Source organism: Danio rerio, chromosome 2, assembly GCF_052040795.2.
Source record: "Danio rerio strain M-AB ecotype USA chromosome 2, GRCz13ab, whole genome shotgun sequence".
In the NCBI taxonomy this organism is placed as follows: Eukaryota; Metazoa; Chordata; class Actinopteri; order Cypriniformes; family Danionidae; genus Danio; species Danio rerio.
In genome coordinates, this window is record NC_141022.1 from 10,227,501 (window position 1) to 10,245,000 (window position 17,500).

The 17,500-nt window shown below is 37.6% G+C and overlaps 2 protein-coding genes and 1 long non-coding RNA gene across 3 annotated transcripts in view; 2 read left to right on the top strand and 1 right to left on the bottom strand.

Moving 5' to 3' along the window:
• Positions 1–3,064, top strand: part of gipc2 (GIPC PDZ domain containing family, member 2) — a 32,193-nt gene extending 29,129 nt beyond the window's left edge. The window contains 3 exon segments of the mRNA NM_200930.1: positions 360–478; positions 1,102–1,183; positions 2,316–3,064. Of these exon segments, the coding sequence (NP_957224.1) occupies positions 360–478; positions 1,102–1,183; positions 2,316–2,467 (353 nt within the window). The 3' untranslated portion in view covers positions 2,468–3,064.
• Positions 3,065–4,944: 1,880 nt separating this feature from the next.
• The window catches only part of txndc12 (thioredoxin domain containing 12 (endoplasmic reticulum)), a 19,985-nt gene continuing 7,429 nt past the window's right edge, over positions 4,945–17,500 (bottom strand). Inside the window, 4 exon segments of the mRNA NM_001020824.1 lie at positions 4,945–6,709; positions 10,476–10,559; positions 12,705–12,774; positions 12,884–12,957. Of these exon segments, the coding sequence (NP_001018660.1) occupies positions 6,630–6,709; positions 10,476–10,559; positions 12,705–12,774; positions 12,884–12,957 (308 nt within the window). The 3' untranslated portion in view covers positions 4,945–6,629.
• Positions 12,114–17,500, top strand: part of LOC147846211 (uncharacterized) — a 5,978-nt gene continuing 591 nt past the window's right edge. The window contains exons 1-3 of the long non-coding RNA XR_015478259.1: positions 12,114–14,165; positions 14,266–14,891; positions 16,138–17,500. The exon at positions 16,138–17,500 is cut by the window's right edge and continues 591 nt beyond it. This is a non-coding gene — a long non-coding RNA (uncharacterized LOC147846211). The remainder of the gene's footprint in view (positions 14,166–14,265; positions 14,892–16,137) is intronic.

Consider the following 17,500-nt stretch of genomic DNA (forward strand, 5'->3'; position numbering starts at 1 on the left):
AAATAAAATGTATATCAGCACCACTGGTATCGTTTTATCAGCCTGGAAATATTCAGCAAAAAAATTATTGCAATATTTTAATAATTTCAACATATTGCACAGCCCTACTTAATAGTATATATTTTATTAATTGATTTTTTTATTTAAAACATCTTTTATTGTTTCATATCCAAGTTGTAACATAGTAATTATTGATATCCAAGATGGTTGGTTTGTCTTAAGGTTTAAAACTTTAAAAAAAATTTGATAAACGTTTCTGAAAAAAAAAAAAAATCATAGAATCATCTCTATTGGACTATTTCCAATGCATTACATGTTATTGTGTTGATTTAATACAAAAATGTTCTTTCACATGGCAGAGATGCTTGAACCAAGATCAAGAGGTGCTGGAGGCAAAACCTCAGGAGAGGGAAAGATCGGTACAGGCAGAGAAACCCTCAGACTCCGCTCCAAGGGTCCTGCAACAGTCGAGGAGATGGTAACCATTTTCCCAAAAGTTGCTTGAAGTACAGTGTCAGCATATATAAGTACACCCCTCACAATCCCTCTTTTAAATTCATATTTTTAATAGGAAGCTATACAATATTATATTTGTGCATATACATTAAATGAGCCAAATCTGGAGCTCATCTAACAAAATAACTTACGATAACGGTCCAAAAACTAGTCCAGCCAAATTTATGTTTTAGAAAAATATTAAATGCAAATTTAAAATAGAGAAAAAATCAAGAGAAGTAAAACATTTTAAAAAAATTGTTGAAATTTTGTAGGTTGTAATTTGTTTTTGCAATATTTTGCTTGAATTTATTTGTATTATATTTCAATTATTAAATATGTTTTATGACTAAAGTATTATTTTAATAAATATATCTGTTTAATAAATCTGTTTTTTTAAATGCACCAAAATATAAATATCAAATTGCCTATTTTCACTGAGAAATGGATAAAAAGATTCATTTTCAAAATGGGGTGTACTCAATTATGCTGAGCATCGTAGTTGTTTATAGTAAAATTAGCAACATGGACACTGATAGATATTTCTAATAATGTTGCCATTGTGACATTCACTTCATGTTGATTGTGTGTGTTTTCCTCTCAAAGCCAACAGAGTTCGAAGAGAAAGCAGTGAAGAAAGTGGATGACCTTCTAGAGAGTTACATGGGCATTCGAGACACTGAATTAGGTAACACTTATGTAGTGTGCTTCTCATCATAAGCGCTTTATATGTTACTTTTACCATTTTTAAAAGTGTATTTGAGAGGGAGTTTGCCTGATTGTGCATGTAGAATTGTGGTGCGTTCCAAACAGGACATATCGACCCTCCGAAGGGCACTTTGGAATGAAAAAAAGCATGGCCACCATATTGAAGCGTCTTTCAAAACTGGCCACTTCGCAATAAAGGATTTTTAAGAGCCCCAATTATGCATTAAAAAATGTCATGTTTTGTTTTTGGTCTGATATGCACGCAAGGTTAAAACACTTTCATTGTCTTATAATATCCATTTATTTTTATCTAATTATCTCAATGACTCTCATATGATTTGTTCAGCGATTCATTTGTTCCCAAACCCCACATTAGAGCGATGCTAATCTACGCTGATTGGTCCGATGACCCAGTCTGTTGTGATTGGTCGACTGCAGTCAGCACGAGACAGAGAGAGACGCCCACCATGGCTTATCAACGTTGTTGAAGTAGGCAGAGTGTTGGTGTGAGCCCAATGAAGGAGTGCATTAAAGCAACGCAGTTTAACACAAATACACGTATAGGCTATATTTTATTACTTGCTCTTATGTGCTGAAACAACACTTTCCTTAAGATCACAGAATAATATGCAACATCCTTAAATAAAGGGTAATCACCTATTAAGTGCCATATAGCCTAGGGAGAAAACTAATATTTTTTAGGTCTCCCCGGAGCATTTGGGCTGAATGTTTTACGACGTCTATCAAAACAAGGATGTTATAAAATACATTTCATACCGAGTTATTACCGAAGAATTTCTGTGGTTTTATATTATGGATGGGTGCGCTCACTGCGCTGGGTCCCTTTGTCATTGGCGAAACCACTCGATCCACAATGCCAACAATCGACCGGCGAGTAAATGAATATGATGAATGAGAGCAGCAATAGCTGCGGTGTGGTTAGCGCAATAGCGTCGTTGTCCTATGGCTGCCGTCCCATCATCCAAGTGGATGCTGCACACCGGTGGTGGTGTGGAGAGACCCCCCTCATGATTGTGAAGCGCTTTGGGTGTATGGCCATACACAATTAATGCGCTATATAAATACACATTCCTTTTTATTTTCTCTTACAGCGGCCACCATGGTGGAGGTAGGCAGAGACAAGAAGAACCCTGATGAATTCGCCATGGCTCTGGATCAGGCTCTTGGTGATTTTGCCTTCCCCGATGAGTTTGTGTTTGACGTCTGGGGAGCCATCGGTGATGCCAAACAGGGACGCTTTTAAACGCTGCTACAAACCCACACCGAAAAAACTCAAGGGGATGCTGCTCTAAATCAGCCGTTTGAAGCTAGCGTTTGAGTTCATGCGATTGGCAGAAATATTTTTACAAATAATCACCAGTTTTGTTTTTTTTCTTCACTTAATACATTCTAAAGCGCTTCAGTAGCATCTAGGCACCATGTTTTTGACATATCAGCACAAGAATCTAGAGAGTTCATATCTGTGGGTAGAATTTGTAGGTGAACTGTGATATTTGACACAAGGGAAAGGGTGACGTTGGAAACACTCTATTGCATAGAATTTTATATAGAATTATGAACATTGGTCATATTTTAGATGTTTTAATTTATTTAATGAAGTTTAATAATAATAAAAAAACTTTAATATGTAGAAAAAAATAAATTTGGAACTTAAAATAGTGCCAACCAAAGTAAATCTGAGAAATATCGCAAGTCAGTTATCACATTGATTTTATTATGAGCTTATTGTAAAATAAGGGATCACTTTGTATGATAGTTGTATGTATTTTGTGCCTTCGCTGTGGTCAATTTAATTTTTTATGTGCAATTTCTGTTGTTTGCAATTACAGATTACAGCTTTTGCCTTTGCCTGATTTATTTGTTTGTTTGTTTTTTTTTTAAATATTAAAGGTGACAATAGATGCACTACATTACTTTGTGAATTTAATCATTCAGTCCTATCTTTGTTCAGCATTATAATTTAAGTCACATCATTTATTTCTTATTAACAAATGACCCTACTGAAAAAAACAGCTTAAACCAGCCCAGGCTGGTTGGCTGGTTTTAGCTGGTCAACCAGGCTGGTTTTAGAGGGGTTTTGGCCATTTCCAGGCTGGTTTCCAGCCATTTTCTGCCTGGTCTTAGCAGGTCAGGCTGGGAGGTGACCAGCTAAAACCAGCTTGACCAGCCTAGCCAGGCTGGGAGCCCAGCCAAAACCAGCTATGTCCAGCTTAAACCAGGCTGGTCAAGCTGGTTTTAGCTGGACAGTTTCCAGCCTGACCAGCTAAGACCAGGCTGGAAATGGCTGAAAAGCAGCCTGGAAATGGTCAAAACCCCTCTAAAACCAGGCAACCAGCCTAGGCTGGTTTAAGCTTGATTTTTTTGCTGGGTCGATTCATTGGATTTACTACATTTTTAAAGGTATAACTGGTTGAAAATAATTTATATGGGTTGAATTTAATCCAACAGATTAAATGTATGTATAATTTTTATCAGTGTGGATGAAGTAGTTTTTCCTGCGAGAGCTGATGCTGGAACAGAAAATCACACTACTTCACTGCCACCTGCTGGCGCCAAATCTACTTCCTGTATTTGCCGTCAGACAAAACAAGAAGGGTATTAACGGAGGTCCGAGCCAGCTCCAAGTGGGTGTGCCTTGGAGCTCCAAGTGGGCTGTGCAAACCTTATTTAGTCTTATTTAAAATTCAATATTGTGCTTTATGATTGTGTACACCTAAACCCAACCTCACAGTAACCTGTTGTGTTTTATGAACGTCTACACCTTAACCCAACCTCACATTTACCTGATAAACCTAACCTACTTGTGGTTTAAGTCCCTCCCACTTGGAGGTCACCCAACCTACTTGCGGTGTAATCCCTCCCACTTGCAGGTCTCCGGGCTGCAGCGGTACTTGGCGATACCTACTTGGACAAAACAGCTCCTTGAGGTGGAAGACAGGCAGAACTGATATAATTTGTAACAAAACAAGGTTAGCTTCTTACACATTTTACTTTCAGGAAAGTGTTTTTTTTTTAGTAAAGTGAGTGTTGTACATGCTACATTTACTTCGTGTTTTGTTTTTAGGTTTTCAGCAAGATTTAGCGAATTTAAAGAAATACTTCTACCAAAATGAACATTCAGTCATTTACCTACCGTCTAACATTCATGATATTCTTTCTGATATGTATAGCTTGTCTTTTTATTTATATATATATATATATATATATATATATATATATATATATATATATATATATATATATATATATATATATATATATATACACATACACACACACACAAGTTTATTTGTACGGTAAATTGACATTTTAGCAGTAATTTTATGGTGTAAAACGTTTCAAACTCGCTCTTATGATATTAAAAACATTTTAACAGGATTACCTCAGACACTCCCGCGGGTTGTGTTGTTTTTACAGGTCTTAAAAAGATCGTTCACCCAAAATGAAAATGTACTCACGATATTCTCAGCCTCAAGTAATTGTATGCATAGTAAATTTAATTTCATTCTTTTGTTGAACACAAATGAAGACATTTTGAAGCTGGAAACCTGTAATTGTCAACTTCCAAAGTATTTGTTTTTTTCTACTATGAAGTCAATGGTAGATATTCATGTTCCTAAATAAATTCTTCTGTTTTTAATGCAGCAAATCATTCACTTTTTTACTAAAATATCACAGATATAAACAATCATTTTGTAAGCAAAGAGTGAAATAATTTTCCAACATTTTATATCAACTTTATTTGTAGCCTTATTTTACATGTTAAGAAAATACAGTATGGCAAAGGCAATTCCCTCACAATTTGCAAAAAAAAAAAAAAAAATTTAATAATAGTCCCAATTTACATAACAGGCCATAAAGGAACACAACACTTTTTTGAAAATAGGCTAATTTTACCACTCCCCCAGAGGTAAACAGTTGAAGTTCATTATATTTAACCAATTCAACCGATCTCTGGTCACCTATCTGTGTACTATTTTCGAGCACTGCGTAATGTTATTGCTCCTGCTACAGCCAATGGTACTATGGCAAAGTTTCTTGATTATTACGCTAGTATGAAAATAGACATCGGTCTAGAAAATGGCAATAACATAAAATTGTACACTACAAAAGTAGAGCTTTAAATAAGACAAGTAGCCAAACTCTGGTCATTTTTGAGCAAGATGCTAATGGTCTACTCCGATTTAATGATTATGCTAAGCTAAAAGTGATTTCAAGAGTTCACACTTCGATAATGCTTGACTATTTTAGCAGGTTTGGCATGCTGTCCTTGGAGAGAACCCTGAGCTCAGAGATAGACGAGCCCAAGGCTCCCGTCTGTTCAATAAGCATTAGAAGGGATACGAGGTCGGGTAGTTGTTGATAACTTCCCAAGAGTAGACCACTAACTGTGCCAGTTTGTACGTAGTAGGTGCTTGCACCTAACTTTTGTTGCACGTTTTTTTAAATGTAAGAGGAAACCGGAGTACCCGGGGAAAACCCACGCGAACACAGGGAGAACATGCAAACTCCACACAGTGAGTGTCGACTGGCTCAGCTAGTGTTTAACCCAGCGACTCCCTTGCTGTGGGGCATCAGTGTTAGCCGCTGAGCCACCATGTCACCCGAACTTACAATAGAGGAGAAGGGAAGGGGGATGGTTGTTTCCAAAACAAAGATGAGGAATGAAGTATAGGCTGAATATTTATATTAAATTTGCAACGATCTGATTGGTTAGTTAGTGATTAGTGATAGGGATCAGCTGTAGTCAATCCTATCACATGCTCCTCTCGAAATTTGTTTGTAAAACATTACTTAAGCAAAAAAAGGTAAAACGTAACTGTTTAACTCTAGGAGATTTGTAAAATAAGCCTATATGAGTGTTCCTGTAATCCATGGGTACTGTCAATAGTAAAAATCTGTCTTTTAAAACCAAAGGCAACTGCATCAATTGAGAACAAAAACTTGGCAATTTTAAACAATTTATAAGAAATGCAGAAAAGACGATAATTTTTAGGTGGTACAGATATTATAAAACTTCGGGTAACAATCCATTTTACACAGCTTGCAAGATATGGCTTGGAAGCACATGAGAATTGGAAAGGGTTTCCTAGTCGGACAAAATGTGCCTCAAGAACACAGTGACAGTTTAACACAAATATTCAATATGGATATGAAATTAAGACCAAAAAAACACATTTTAGCACCCATTATGTGCATGGAGAGTAAGCTTTGGTTCTCAAAGTAAGAAGCCAATCTAATGCAAGCCGCGAATCCTTCAAATGTAGTCGGTAGATGCATTATAACTTCATTTTTGAAGCTTGTCTTGTGCAATAGCAGATCAAATGAAATGACAGGAGCTGGTTGAGGATTGGGTGGATGCCCATCGGAGTGATGCATTGTTCTGGCTGATCTTCCCATTCTTCTTACAGTTCATCTCCAACATGAGCGGTTCTGAAGGCATCTCCAGTCAGCTTTTCTTGGGCCTCCTTCATGCTCGCCACAACTGCACAACAGACATACAGGTGTGTGTTCAAGGCAATGTCACTTTTTTGGTTCACTTTGCAGCAAAATCAGATTTGCTTTTGAATAGTCTGCACATGCGCTTGATCCAATTTTGCATTTCCAAACAAAAGCCTTCATATAGCAACGTTTCCAACCCAGAATCATTACAATGCCCCTCAAATAGAGCTGTGGTGAAAAATCATACGAGAAATCGACTACGATTTTCAAAATGGATCGCTATTCTCTCTTGGATGGATTCTTAGCTTAGTTTCTGGCAGCAGATGGCGCTGTGTGCTTTACAAACAGCCATACTCTGCTCGCACTTAATTCATAATATACACACCACTCAAACCTAAAACAATCATTAATAAAGTTAAGAAAGGTTAAAAGTATGCATGAAATCAAAACTGACAATGGTTGTTTTGCTAGCTCACATTATTCTTAAATAATCAATCCATGCAAGTTAATGACAAAGTCCCTTTAAAGGGTCCCGAAACACCAAAACACATTTTGAGCTGTTGACAGTCGTATATGTGTCCCACACTGCTAAAAACACTATTAGGACACCTATATTTCACTAAAAAGTGTAAATTGGTTGTTTTTGCGTTACTTCAAGCAAATTCGTACTTCCGGTTTGAAACAAATTTTTGAAGCTGCGTCACGGTCATGACATAATAGCGTGTATTCCAGCATGCAGACTGGACGTCTGTGCCTGAGTGAGTCTTATTACGTCTTACAGTGTGATGCATTAATGCATGAGTAAGGCTTGGTTCTAACCAATCAGCGCGTTCTATTGTGCAACTTCATTAATATTCATTACTGTCACAGTGTTTAGACGACAGAGACGCCACGTTGTGTTGGCAAAACAAGAGTAAAGTGTTGCTTTTATAGTTTGCTGCAGTGAAGTTTTGTTTTCATTTTCTCTCTGTGAGAGCTCATCTGGAGTCACGTGTGGATTAACAGTGTACGCGACGCTCGACAACAATAACTTACGTGTCTAAGGAGGATTATTGTTTACCTGAGAGCTGTTCTCATCTGCAAACGCTGAGATCCGAATTCGCTTGTAGTCTCCTCTTAATAAAGACGCAGCTCTAGTTGCTGGTGATTGTCCTGTCTCTACAGATTTAGTAAGTGAGCGAGCAGTGCTCTTTGTTTATTCAGTTTGTTCGTATTGAACTAACAATTGCACCGAGTGTAAACATGTTAGCACCACAACCAAACTTTAACGTCGTGTAGGATTTTCGCCGCATTTAGTGAACGGAATAACACGCGCGGCTTTCTGACGCTACCTGCCGAGTGCTTCTAAGTTTCCGGAAAATGCTGAGTTTTTTTTTCTCTCATTCGCCGTGCGGTATCAAACATTGCATGAAAATACACGCTTAGAGCAGTTCCTCGAATCAAATATTTCATTTGTCGCGAGGGACATGAATGAATTCCCTGAATGAAAGAGCCATACTGCAGTTAAAGTCCACCATTTAATAATTTGGCAAATTATTCGACTACAGATGTCCATGTAAACACAGTCCCTTTGTCCCGAGTGTGTGTGTTTTGACTGAAAGTCAGCGGGTGCCCAAATAGACACTCCCACACAATCCCTCTTTTCTTCCTCCGACACTCCCCCCTAAACAAAGCTGGACACGCCCACTTTTCTGACTTTTTCCAAAGTAGAGGTGTGAAAACACCCTGCTGAAACGAGGGGGTTTCATGGCCCTTTAAGGTAAGTCATTTCACTTGGCGGGCAGTATGCTCGGGCATTCTGTCTGAATAGGGAAACATCAAATTCTCCAAAACGGTTTCTAAAGCTTACGATTGCATTACATATTTAAAATCACCAATAAACATCTGTCTCATAAGAGTCGTTTCTAAACGTTCGAATCAAACAAAATCTGCATTTTTTCAGGTTGCTCGAGCTAATGCGCATACGCAGAGGTGGGTAGAGTATCTAAAATCTCGCAAAATAGAGTATCGCAAAATCACACGTGACGTGAGCTGACCGTCAGCTGTTCCCACAGAGAGGGCGGGCGCACGCCTTCTGAATGAAGTTTACTTACTCTGAATAACAGGTAATAAAGTTGTAAATAACATTCAGTTTGTGGCACAGAGCGAGCGTTTGGAAGCCGCGCGGGAAGTGAACCGATCTTAGCATTGAACATGAAATCAAAAGCGCATAGTGTTGCCAGATGTAGCTGATTGATTCCAGCCCGAAAAGTATCCAAACCCCGCCGAAATGCAAAAATACCCACCCAGTCTTCTGTATTCACGAAAATCACATCAGTGACAGATTTAAGCAGAAAATGACAGATTGTAAGCACAAGTCTCAAACACAATAATACAACATCAGAATTATCATCAGCATTAATGACCAGGACAAATCTAAAGTCTGTTCAAGTCCACCATTCCAGGACTATACTAAATTTAGCATTTTAACCAACAGTACAGCTACACAAAGCCTATTGCTGTTTTACCACATGTTTGAGAATGACAATAATAAAAGCCCACTCATATTAATCTTTATTTTTATATACAGAATTGTTATCTTACTTTAGGCAAAAATTTCGATTCTCATTTTAGCCAGAATTGTGCAGCTCTACCTAGAGCAGGGGTGTCAAACTCAATTCCTGGAGGGCCGAAGCCCTGCACAGTTTAGTTCCAACCCTGCTCCAACACACCTGTAGGTTTCAAACAAGCCTGAAGGACTCAATTAGTTTGATCAGGTGTGTTTAATTAGGGGTGGAACTAAACTGTGCAGAGCTGCGGCCCTTTTGGAACGGAGTTTGACACCTGTGATCTAGAGCATCACCTGCTGTTTAAAAAATAGCCAAGAGCACCATCTGCTGTTAAAAAAACTAAGCTTGATTAAAAAGGCATGAACTTGAAAAATCTATTCATTCCTTCAGTATTCTTCAACTTAGTCTCTATTTTAGGTGTCGCCACAGTGGAATGAACCACCAACTATTACGGCATATGTTTTACGCAGCAGATGCCCTTCTAGCTGCAACCCTGTACTAGGAAACACCTATACACTGATTCACACACACACACACACTTATACAAAACCATTATACAACCATTTTACAAGTTCATTCAATTCACCTATAGCGCATGTCTTTGGACTGTGTGGGGAACAAGGGGAGAACATGCAAGCTCTACACAGAAATGCCAGCTGGGACTCAAACCAGTGACCTTCTTACTGTGAGGCGACAGTGCTAACCACTGAGCCACCGCGCCACCCAAATATGAAGAAAAAAAAAAAAAAAAAAAAAAAAAATCGCAGAATTAACGCAAAATCAATATCTTAAACAACTTCTTGCCACAGCCTTTCCCTCAAATGATAATTTGCATGAAATGACAAAGTCTTTGAAGTTTTAGGGGAGGATTCATCCTCAATTGCATTTAAATGTATGAGAGTTGTTTTTTTTTTTATATTTTTACAGTGGGCCAAGGTTAAACGTTATGCCCCAAAGCTAAATTTGGCTTGTAAAAAAAAAAAAAAGGAATTAAATAAAAAAAATATATATAAAAATATTTAAAAATAGGTACGAACTGAACAATAACCAAATCAAAAACACTTGATCTCATTTAATATTGATGTCCTTTCCACAAAGTTTAATCCAAAAAATCTAAATAGCAAAAATAATTAAAACAGCACAAGTGCAAAAGTATGCATTGTATAAAATGGATAAGGGAGAGAAAGTAGATATTCGAGTCAACTTGTTTATCTTTAGCCAATCCATTCATTTTATTAAACTTGCTGTCTTATTTCTTACCTTGATCTGCGTTGCTGTAAAAGTACTTGTAGTTGGGATTCCCATTCTTGTTTGTGATCTCTGAGTGGACCTTCCCGGTGGGATCTATCACAGAACAGACATCATTTTAACATTCATGTTGGGAAAGCCAAATTGGTAGTTAACTGACACCAAAGGCCAATGATGGTGGTCACATAAGAGTAAAATGTGTTCCTGATAGAATTTTTATTTATTGTTAATCAAACAACAAATGAAAATGAAAGATTCCTTAACTTCTCTTTACTGAACTACTATAGTAAAATAAATGTACACTCACTGGCCACTTTATTAGGTACAACTGTCCAACTGCTCATAAACGCAAATTTTTAATCAGCCAATCACATGGCAGCACCTCAATGCATTTAGGCATGGTCGAGAAGATCTGCAGCAGTTTAAACAGAGCATCAGAATGGGGAAGAAAGGGGATTTAAGTGACTTAGAACGTGGCATGGTTATTGATGGCAGACGGGCTGGCCTGAGTATTTTAGAAACTGCTGATCTACTGGGATTTTCACGTTCAACCATCTAGGGTTTACAGAGAATGGTCTAAAAAAAGAGAAAATATCCAGTGAGTGGCAGTTCTGTGTGCGCAAATGCCTCGTTTATGCCAGAGGATAATGGCCAGACTGCTTCGAGCTGATAGAAAGGACCTCAAGTAACTCAAATAACCACTCTGTACAACCGAGGTATGCAGAAGAGCATATCTGAACGTACAACACATTGAACCTTGAGGCGGACGAGCTACAGCAGCAGCAGACCACACCGGATGGCACACCTGTCAGCTTAGAACAGGAAACTGAGGCTACAATTTGCTCAGGCTCACCAAAATTGGACAATAGAAGATTGGAAAAACCTTGCCTGATCTGATAAGTCTCGATTGCTGCTGTGACATTTGGATGGCAGGGTCAGAATTTGGTGTCAACAACATGAAAGCATGCATACATCCTGCCCTGTATCAACGGTTCAGGATGCTGGTGGTGGTTTAATGGTGTCGGGGATATTTTCTTGGCACACTTTGGACACATTAGTACGAATTTAGCATTGTGTCAACCCCACAGGCTACCTGAGTATTGTTGCTGACCATGTCCATATCTTTAAGACCTTCTGATGGCTACTTCCAGCAGGATAACACGCCATGTCAAAGCGTGAATCATCTCAGTATGGTTTCTTGAACATGACAATGAGTTCACTGTACTCAAATGGCCTCCACAGTCACCAGATCTCCATGCAATAAAGCACCTTTGGGATGTGGTGGAATAGGAGATTCCCATCATGGATGTGCAGCCGACAAATCTGCAGCAACTGTGTTATGCTATCATGTCAATATGGACCAAAATCTCTTAGTAGTAACTTGTTAAATCTATGCCATGAAGGATTAAGGCAATTCTAAAGGCAAAAGGGGATCCAACCCGGTACTAGTAAGGTACCTAATAAAGTGGCCGGTGAGTGTGTGTGTGTGTGTGTGTGTGTGTGTGTGTGTGTGTGTGTGTGTGTGTGTGTGTGTATATATATATATATCAAAGTTATATACATGAAGAAAAGTGAATGCATTTTAATAACTTTCTGTACAAGTTGTTATTTACATTAGGCTAAATGGTTTAATTTATTTGCACATTTTTACCTGACTGCTTCTACCCACTGATGTTTATGTGCAATGAAAATGATCTGAATAAACGGATTAAAGATTAAAATGCTGGATATCAAGGCTTATATGTCTTGTAATGTCAAAATGTGGCATCATATTGTTATTTTGCATCCCCGTTTGTTTTGCATTTACAAGAGAAACAGATGGAGCTCCAAAGGAGAAGCACCCAAATTACATTTAAAACAATGGCGGCATCCATGCTCCAAAGTAAATAGATTTTTTGGAATAATTACATTTTTTTTTTCTACATACCTCAAAAAAGGGAATCATTTAAATAACATCACATTTACATTACTTCCCTTAAAAGGGTTTGGGGACAATTTGGGATTTTTATTAAACCACTGATAGTAGTTTTTCTCATGGTTTGGGCCTAAAATTTACATATGTTAATAAATTGGAGGAAGCTTAAAGTATCCAAATGTTGACAGGTATGCTGTATAAACACAATTCAGCATTGATCCATTAACAGTATCTTGTGAGTCATACTTGGCATGTTCTCGAGTTCCTTTAAGCAATAAATTGTGTTAAATTAGCAAATTTGCTTGGAAGATTTGTTTTTGAATTACCAAGGAAGAGAATTCTGGGAATGTAACCGCCATCTGGACTGAAGGCTTCATCCTTGGGCTCCTCTTCATCCTATGGCCACCACGAACATGTAATGAAAATATGCAATGTAATAAACATCACTTGTTACTATACAGGCACAACTCTATGTATTATGCAAAAAGTAAGAACTACTACTCACCTCCAAGTTTATCATGACAAAGTTGTGAGCCAGCTCAGATATGTCCTTGGATTCAGCAAACTTGGGCTTTAGTGCTGAAGATATCATTAATAAACATAATTAATCCTCATGGTAATGGAACCTGTACATACACAACTGTTCAGAAAATATGGGTCAGTAATGTTTTTTACTTTTCATTCATTCATTTTCTTTTGGCTTAGTCTCGATTTTAGAGGTTGCCACAGTGGAATGAACCACCAACTTTCCCGGCATATGTTTCACGCAGTGGATGCACTTCCAGCCCCAACCCAGTACTAGGAAACACCCATACACATTCATTCTAACAATATTGCCAATTTTGTTTACCCAATTCACCTATAGCGCATACCTTTGGGCTGTCAGGTAAACCGGAGCACCCCGAGGAAACCCACCCCAACACCAGGAGAGCATGCAAACTCCACACAGAAATGCCACTTGGCCCAGCCTGGACTTAAACCAGCAACCTTCTTGTGTTGAGGTGACAGTGCTAACCACTGAGACACCGTGCTGCCTATATACATATTACGGCTGCATGATATTGAATTTCTTTTTTTATTGTCTGTGATTTAGATTGCGATATTTCACCAAATAACTTTTATAGCTCTATTTTGAAAGAATTTATACACTTATATTAAATGATACGATTTCGTAGATGAGTGCATCTGCAGAAAATAGAGGACTATAATTACCAACATAGATAAATACAGTAGAGAGAAAAAATCATGTGTTTGTTAGCTAATGCGGGACCAGCTGTGGTCAATCATAAGCATATCATCCTCTCGAAATTAGTTCATAAATAAACTTCACTTATTTTAAATTTAGTTTTCCTCAGTACTTAACTCTACATTTGTATGTTTGTTTACTTATCCATTAAAACAAAACTCTAGTGTAGAAAAATTGATTGATTTGCAATATTGGTTCATTAAAATAAAAACAATGACTATAATAAAAAATACTTTTACAGTGCTGAAATGGTTTCTCCTGTGGTTCACATGCAAAATTCGTCAAACTTTCTCAATAAATAGCAAACATTCACACATTACTGTCTGGCTAGTTTCTGTCCTAATCTTATGCTAAAAAGGAAATAATGGTCCAATATTCCTGGCCATTATCACCAGTGAAGCCTAAAAACAGGGCATCAGTATATTGTAAACCGATAGATTGAAATATTCCTTTCCAATTATCAAAGAAATAACTTGGTCCTTAATTTTAGTTTTGTAACTATTCAATTGTTTTAAATTCAAAATTAAACATATACATCAGTGTAAAACCTATGAATGGTGGAAAAACATATTCTGTAATTGTGTACCTGGGTCTCCACTTTTGCCACGGCCTCTTTTGGCTTTAACAAACTTATCCCTTAGGTTTATCCAAACCTTTTAACAAAACATTCCTCCTTTCCCACTGCTGTCCGATTTCTAGCCAATAATTATTGGTCATAATGGTGTCTGTAGAGGTGTATCTGTTTCAGACAAAATCTCTTCAAAGTGATTCATACTCAACTCAAATCAAACACGTGCACTGTTCGCTCGAGTCCCAAAAAAAAAAAAAAATCATACGCACCCAAAGCGAACCTCTGTGATGGCGTCACATTTGCAGCACGCGTCGAGAATAAACCAGGCTTGACATAAGCGCACTAGGCAGTGAAATTGAAACCAAAAGCGCATATTTAATCGATAATAATCGCATTTTCAAGTCATGATTACGACAAGCATTTGATGTTTTTTTTTCTTTCATAGTGAACACAGTGTTGTGCATGAGAATAAATGTTTAACAGTGTCAGCATAACTACTCTAGCCTATATAATGTCGAATATAATGCAAGAGGGAATCGGATAATGACAAATGTCTGATTTTACCAGTGGAAAAATGGTCTAATAATGTTGTCAATGACAAAAGCATATGTCTCACATATAATGACTGAACTTGAGAATTAGGAATAGTTGTATTCTAGTGTCATTTACACTTTACAAACAGGACATATTTAAAGGGCCATGAAACCCCCTCGTTTCAGCAGGGTGTTTTCACACCTCTACTTTGGAAAAAGTCAGAAAAGTGGGCGTGTCCAGCTCTGTTTAGGATGGAATGTCGGAGGAACTAAAGTGGGATGGTGTGGGAGTGTCTATTTGTGCACGCGCGAGTTTCAGAGTCAAAATACACACACACACACACACACACACACACACACACACACACATACAGGAGAAAGTGATAGTTTTTAACCTACATGGACATCTGTAGTCGAATTATTTGCCAAATTATTAAATGGTGGACTTTAACTGCAGTTTGGCTCTTTCATTCAGAGAATTCATTCATGCCTCTCGCGACAAACGAGATATTTGATTCGAGGAACTGCTGCAAGCGTGTATTTTTCATGCAATGTTTGATACCGCACGATGAATGAGAAAAAAAAAACTCTGCATTTCCCGGAAACTTAGATGCACATGGCAGGTAGTGTCACAAAGCCGCGTGTGTTATTCCGGTCATAAAATGCGGTGCTAACATTTCTGCACTCAGTGCAATAGTTAACTTAATTCGATACGAACAAACTGAATAAACAAAGAGTACTGATCGCTCACTTACAAATCTGTAGAGACAGGACAATCACCAGCAACTAGAGCCGCGTCTTTATGAAGAGGATACTACAAGCAAATCTAGATTTCAGCGTTTGCAGATGAGAACAGCTCTCAGGTAAACAATAATCCTCCTTAGACACGTAACTTAAGTTATTGTTGTCGCGCGTCGCGTACACTGTTAATCCACACGTGATCCAGATAAGCTCTCACAGAGAGAAAATGAAAACGAAACTTAACAGCAGCAAACTATAAAAGCAACACTTCACGCTTGTTTTGCCAACACAACGTGGCGTCTTTGTGGTGTAAACACGGTGACAATAATGAATATTAATGAAGTTGCACAATAGAGCGCGCTGATTGGTTTGACCCAAGCCTTACTCATGCATTAATGCATCACACTGTAAGACGTAATAAGACACACTCAGGCACAGACGTCCAGTCTGCACCATGGAATACACGCTATTATGTCATGACCGTGACGTAGCTTCAAAAATTCGTTTCAAACAGGAAGTACAAATTTGCTTGAAATAACGCAAAAACAACCAAGTTACACTTTTTAGTGAAATATAGGTGTCCTAATAGTGTTTTTAGCAGTGTGGGACACATAAACGACTGTCAACAGCTCAAAAAATGTGTTTTGGTGTTTCGTTACCCTTTAAAGTCTGTTCAAGTCCACTATTCCAAAAAATTGAGCATTTTAACCAACAGTAGACACTACACATGAGCCTAATATTATTATTGTTCTTTGAGAAATAACATATATATCATGTTTGAGAAATAACAATAATAGCAGCCTACTTATTAACCTTATATTTACATACGTATGCACTTGACGCAGAAGTATAAATCAGCCTTGAAGGGGGGCTAGACAATTATTCGAATGAGAAAAGAATCAATATTCATGTTGTGAAAGACAGCCTACTTGTAAAATTTAGTTATTTAATAAAACAACTATAGTACATGTTAGGGCTGTGCGATAAAGCAAAATCGAATCGCGTTTTGAAATGTTGTGATTAGCTAACCGCAAGAGACTGCGATATGAAATATGTATTATTTAATTTCTCCCGCCCAGAGCAAATGCATGACTGCCATCTTTATGTGACAGTCTTACTAGGCAATTGAGTGAGCACACTTTCGTTCTGGCCTGAATTGTGCGACAAATCTATGCGGAACGCCCATATTAAAAAACAAACCAACAGAAAAGCGCGGATGAGCGGGATGACGTCTGCTGCTTTAGAAGCATTGATAGATTAATTAATGCCAAAGCAAAACAGGACATCGGTAAAATGGAATATTTTGGTTTCAAAGTCACACACACAGAACAAAAACAGGTAATTTGTAAGAATTGTTGCCACAGCACGAAGAAATACAATAACCAGCACGTAAAAAAGCACCACAGGCAGCTATATGATTAGTGTCTTGCTAAAAAGTCAAATGAAAGCATTGCCAGTGACAATCTAGTAGCAAGCAACACCGAAGTACAATTTCTGAGTTGTTTCAGCCATGTTAGTTTGAGGAGTGTTCTGTGTTTTTATAATTATTATTATTTTGCTTGTATAATAAGCTATCGTCGTAATTTGAGTTGAACTTGTTTACAGAAATGTGAGATCATTTTATTTGCGTTTACGGTTTGCTCTAGAGAAGAATTGGTGTTTAATTTCTGATTCTAAAAACAACTTGAATAAATGTTGGAGTAAGTTAATATCCTCTCAGTTTTTTTTTTATCTAAAACTCACAGCATTTTAGCAGTAAGAAGCTATAATACAGTTTATTGAGCTGACGTTTGACTACATGATCAAATCACAAATCGCAATACATCAAAATAAAAAATAATTTAAAAAATAAATAAAAATCACAATTAGATATTTTTCCCCTAAATCGCACAGCCCTAGTACACGTATCAAACAAAAGTAGTTGTATTTTATTTAGGCCTATTTATTTATTTATTGAACAAAGAATAGGCTTATTCACCAACTAGACAAGCTTAATGCAAGCAACCACAAGACAAGGACAAAAACGAAGGT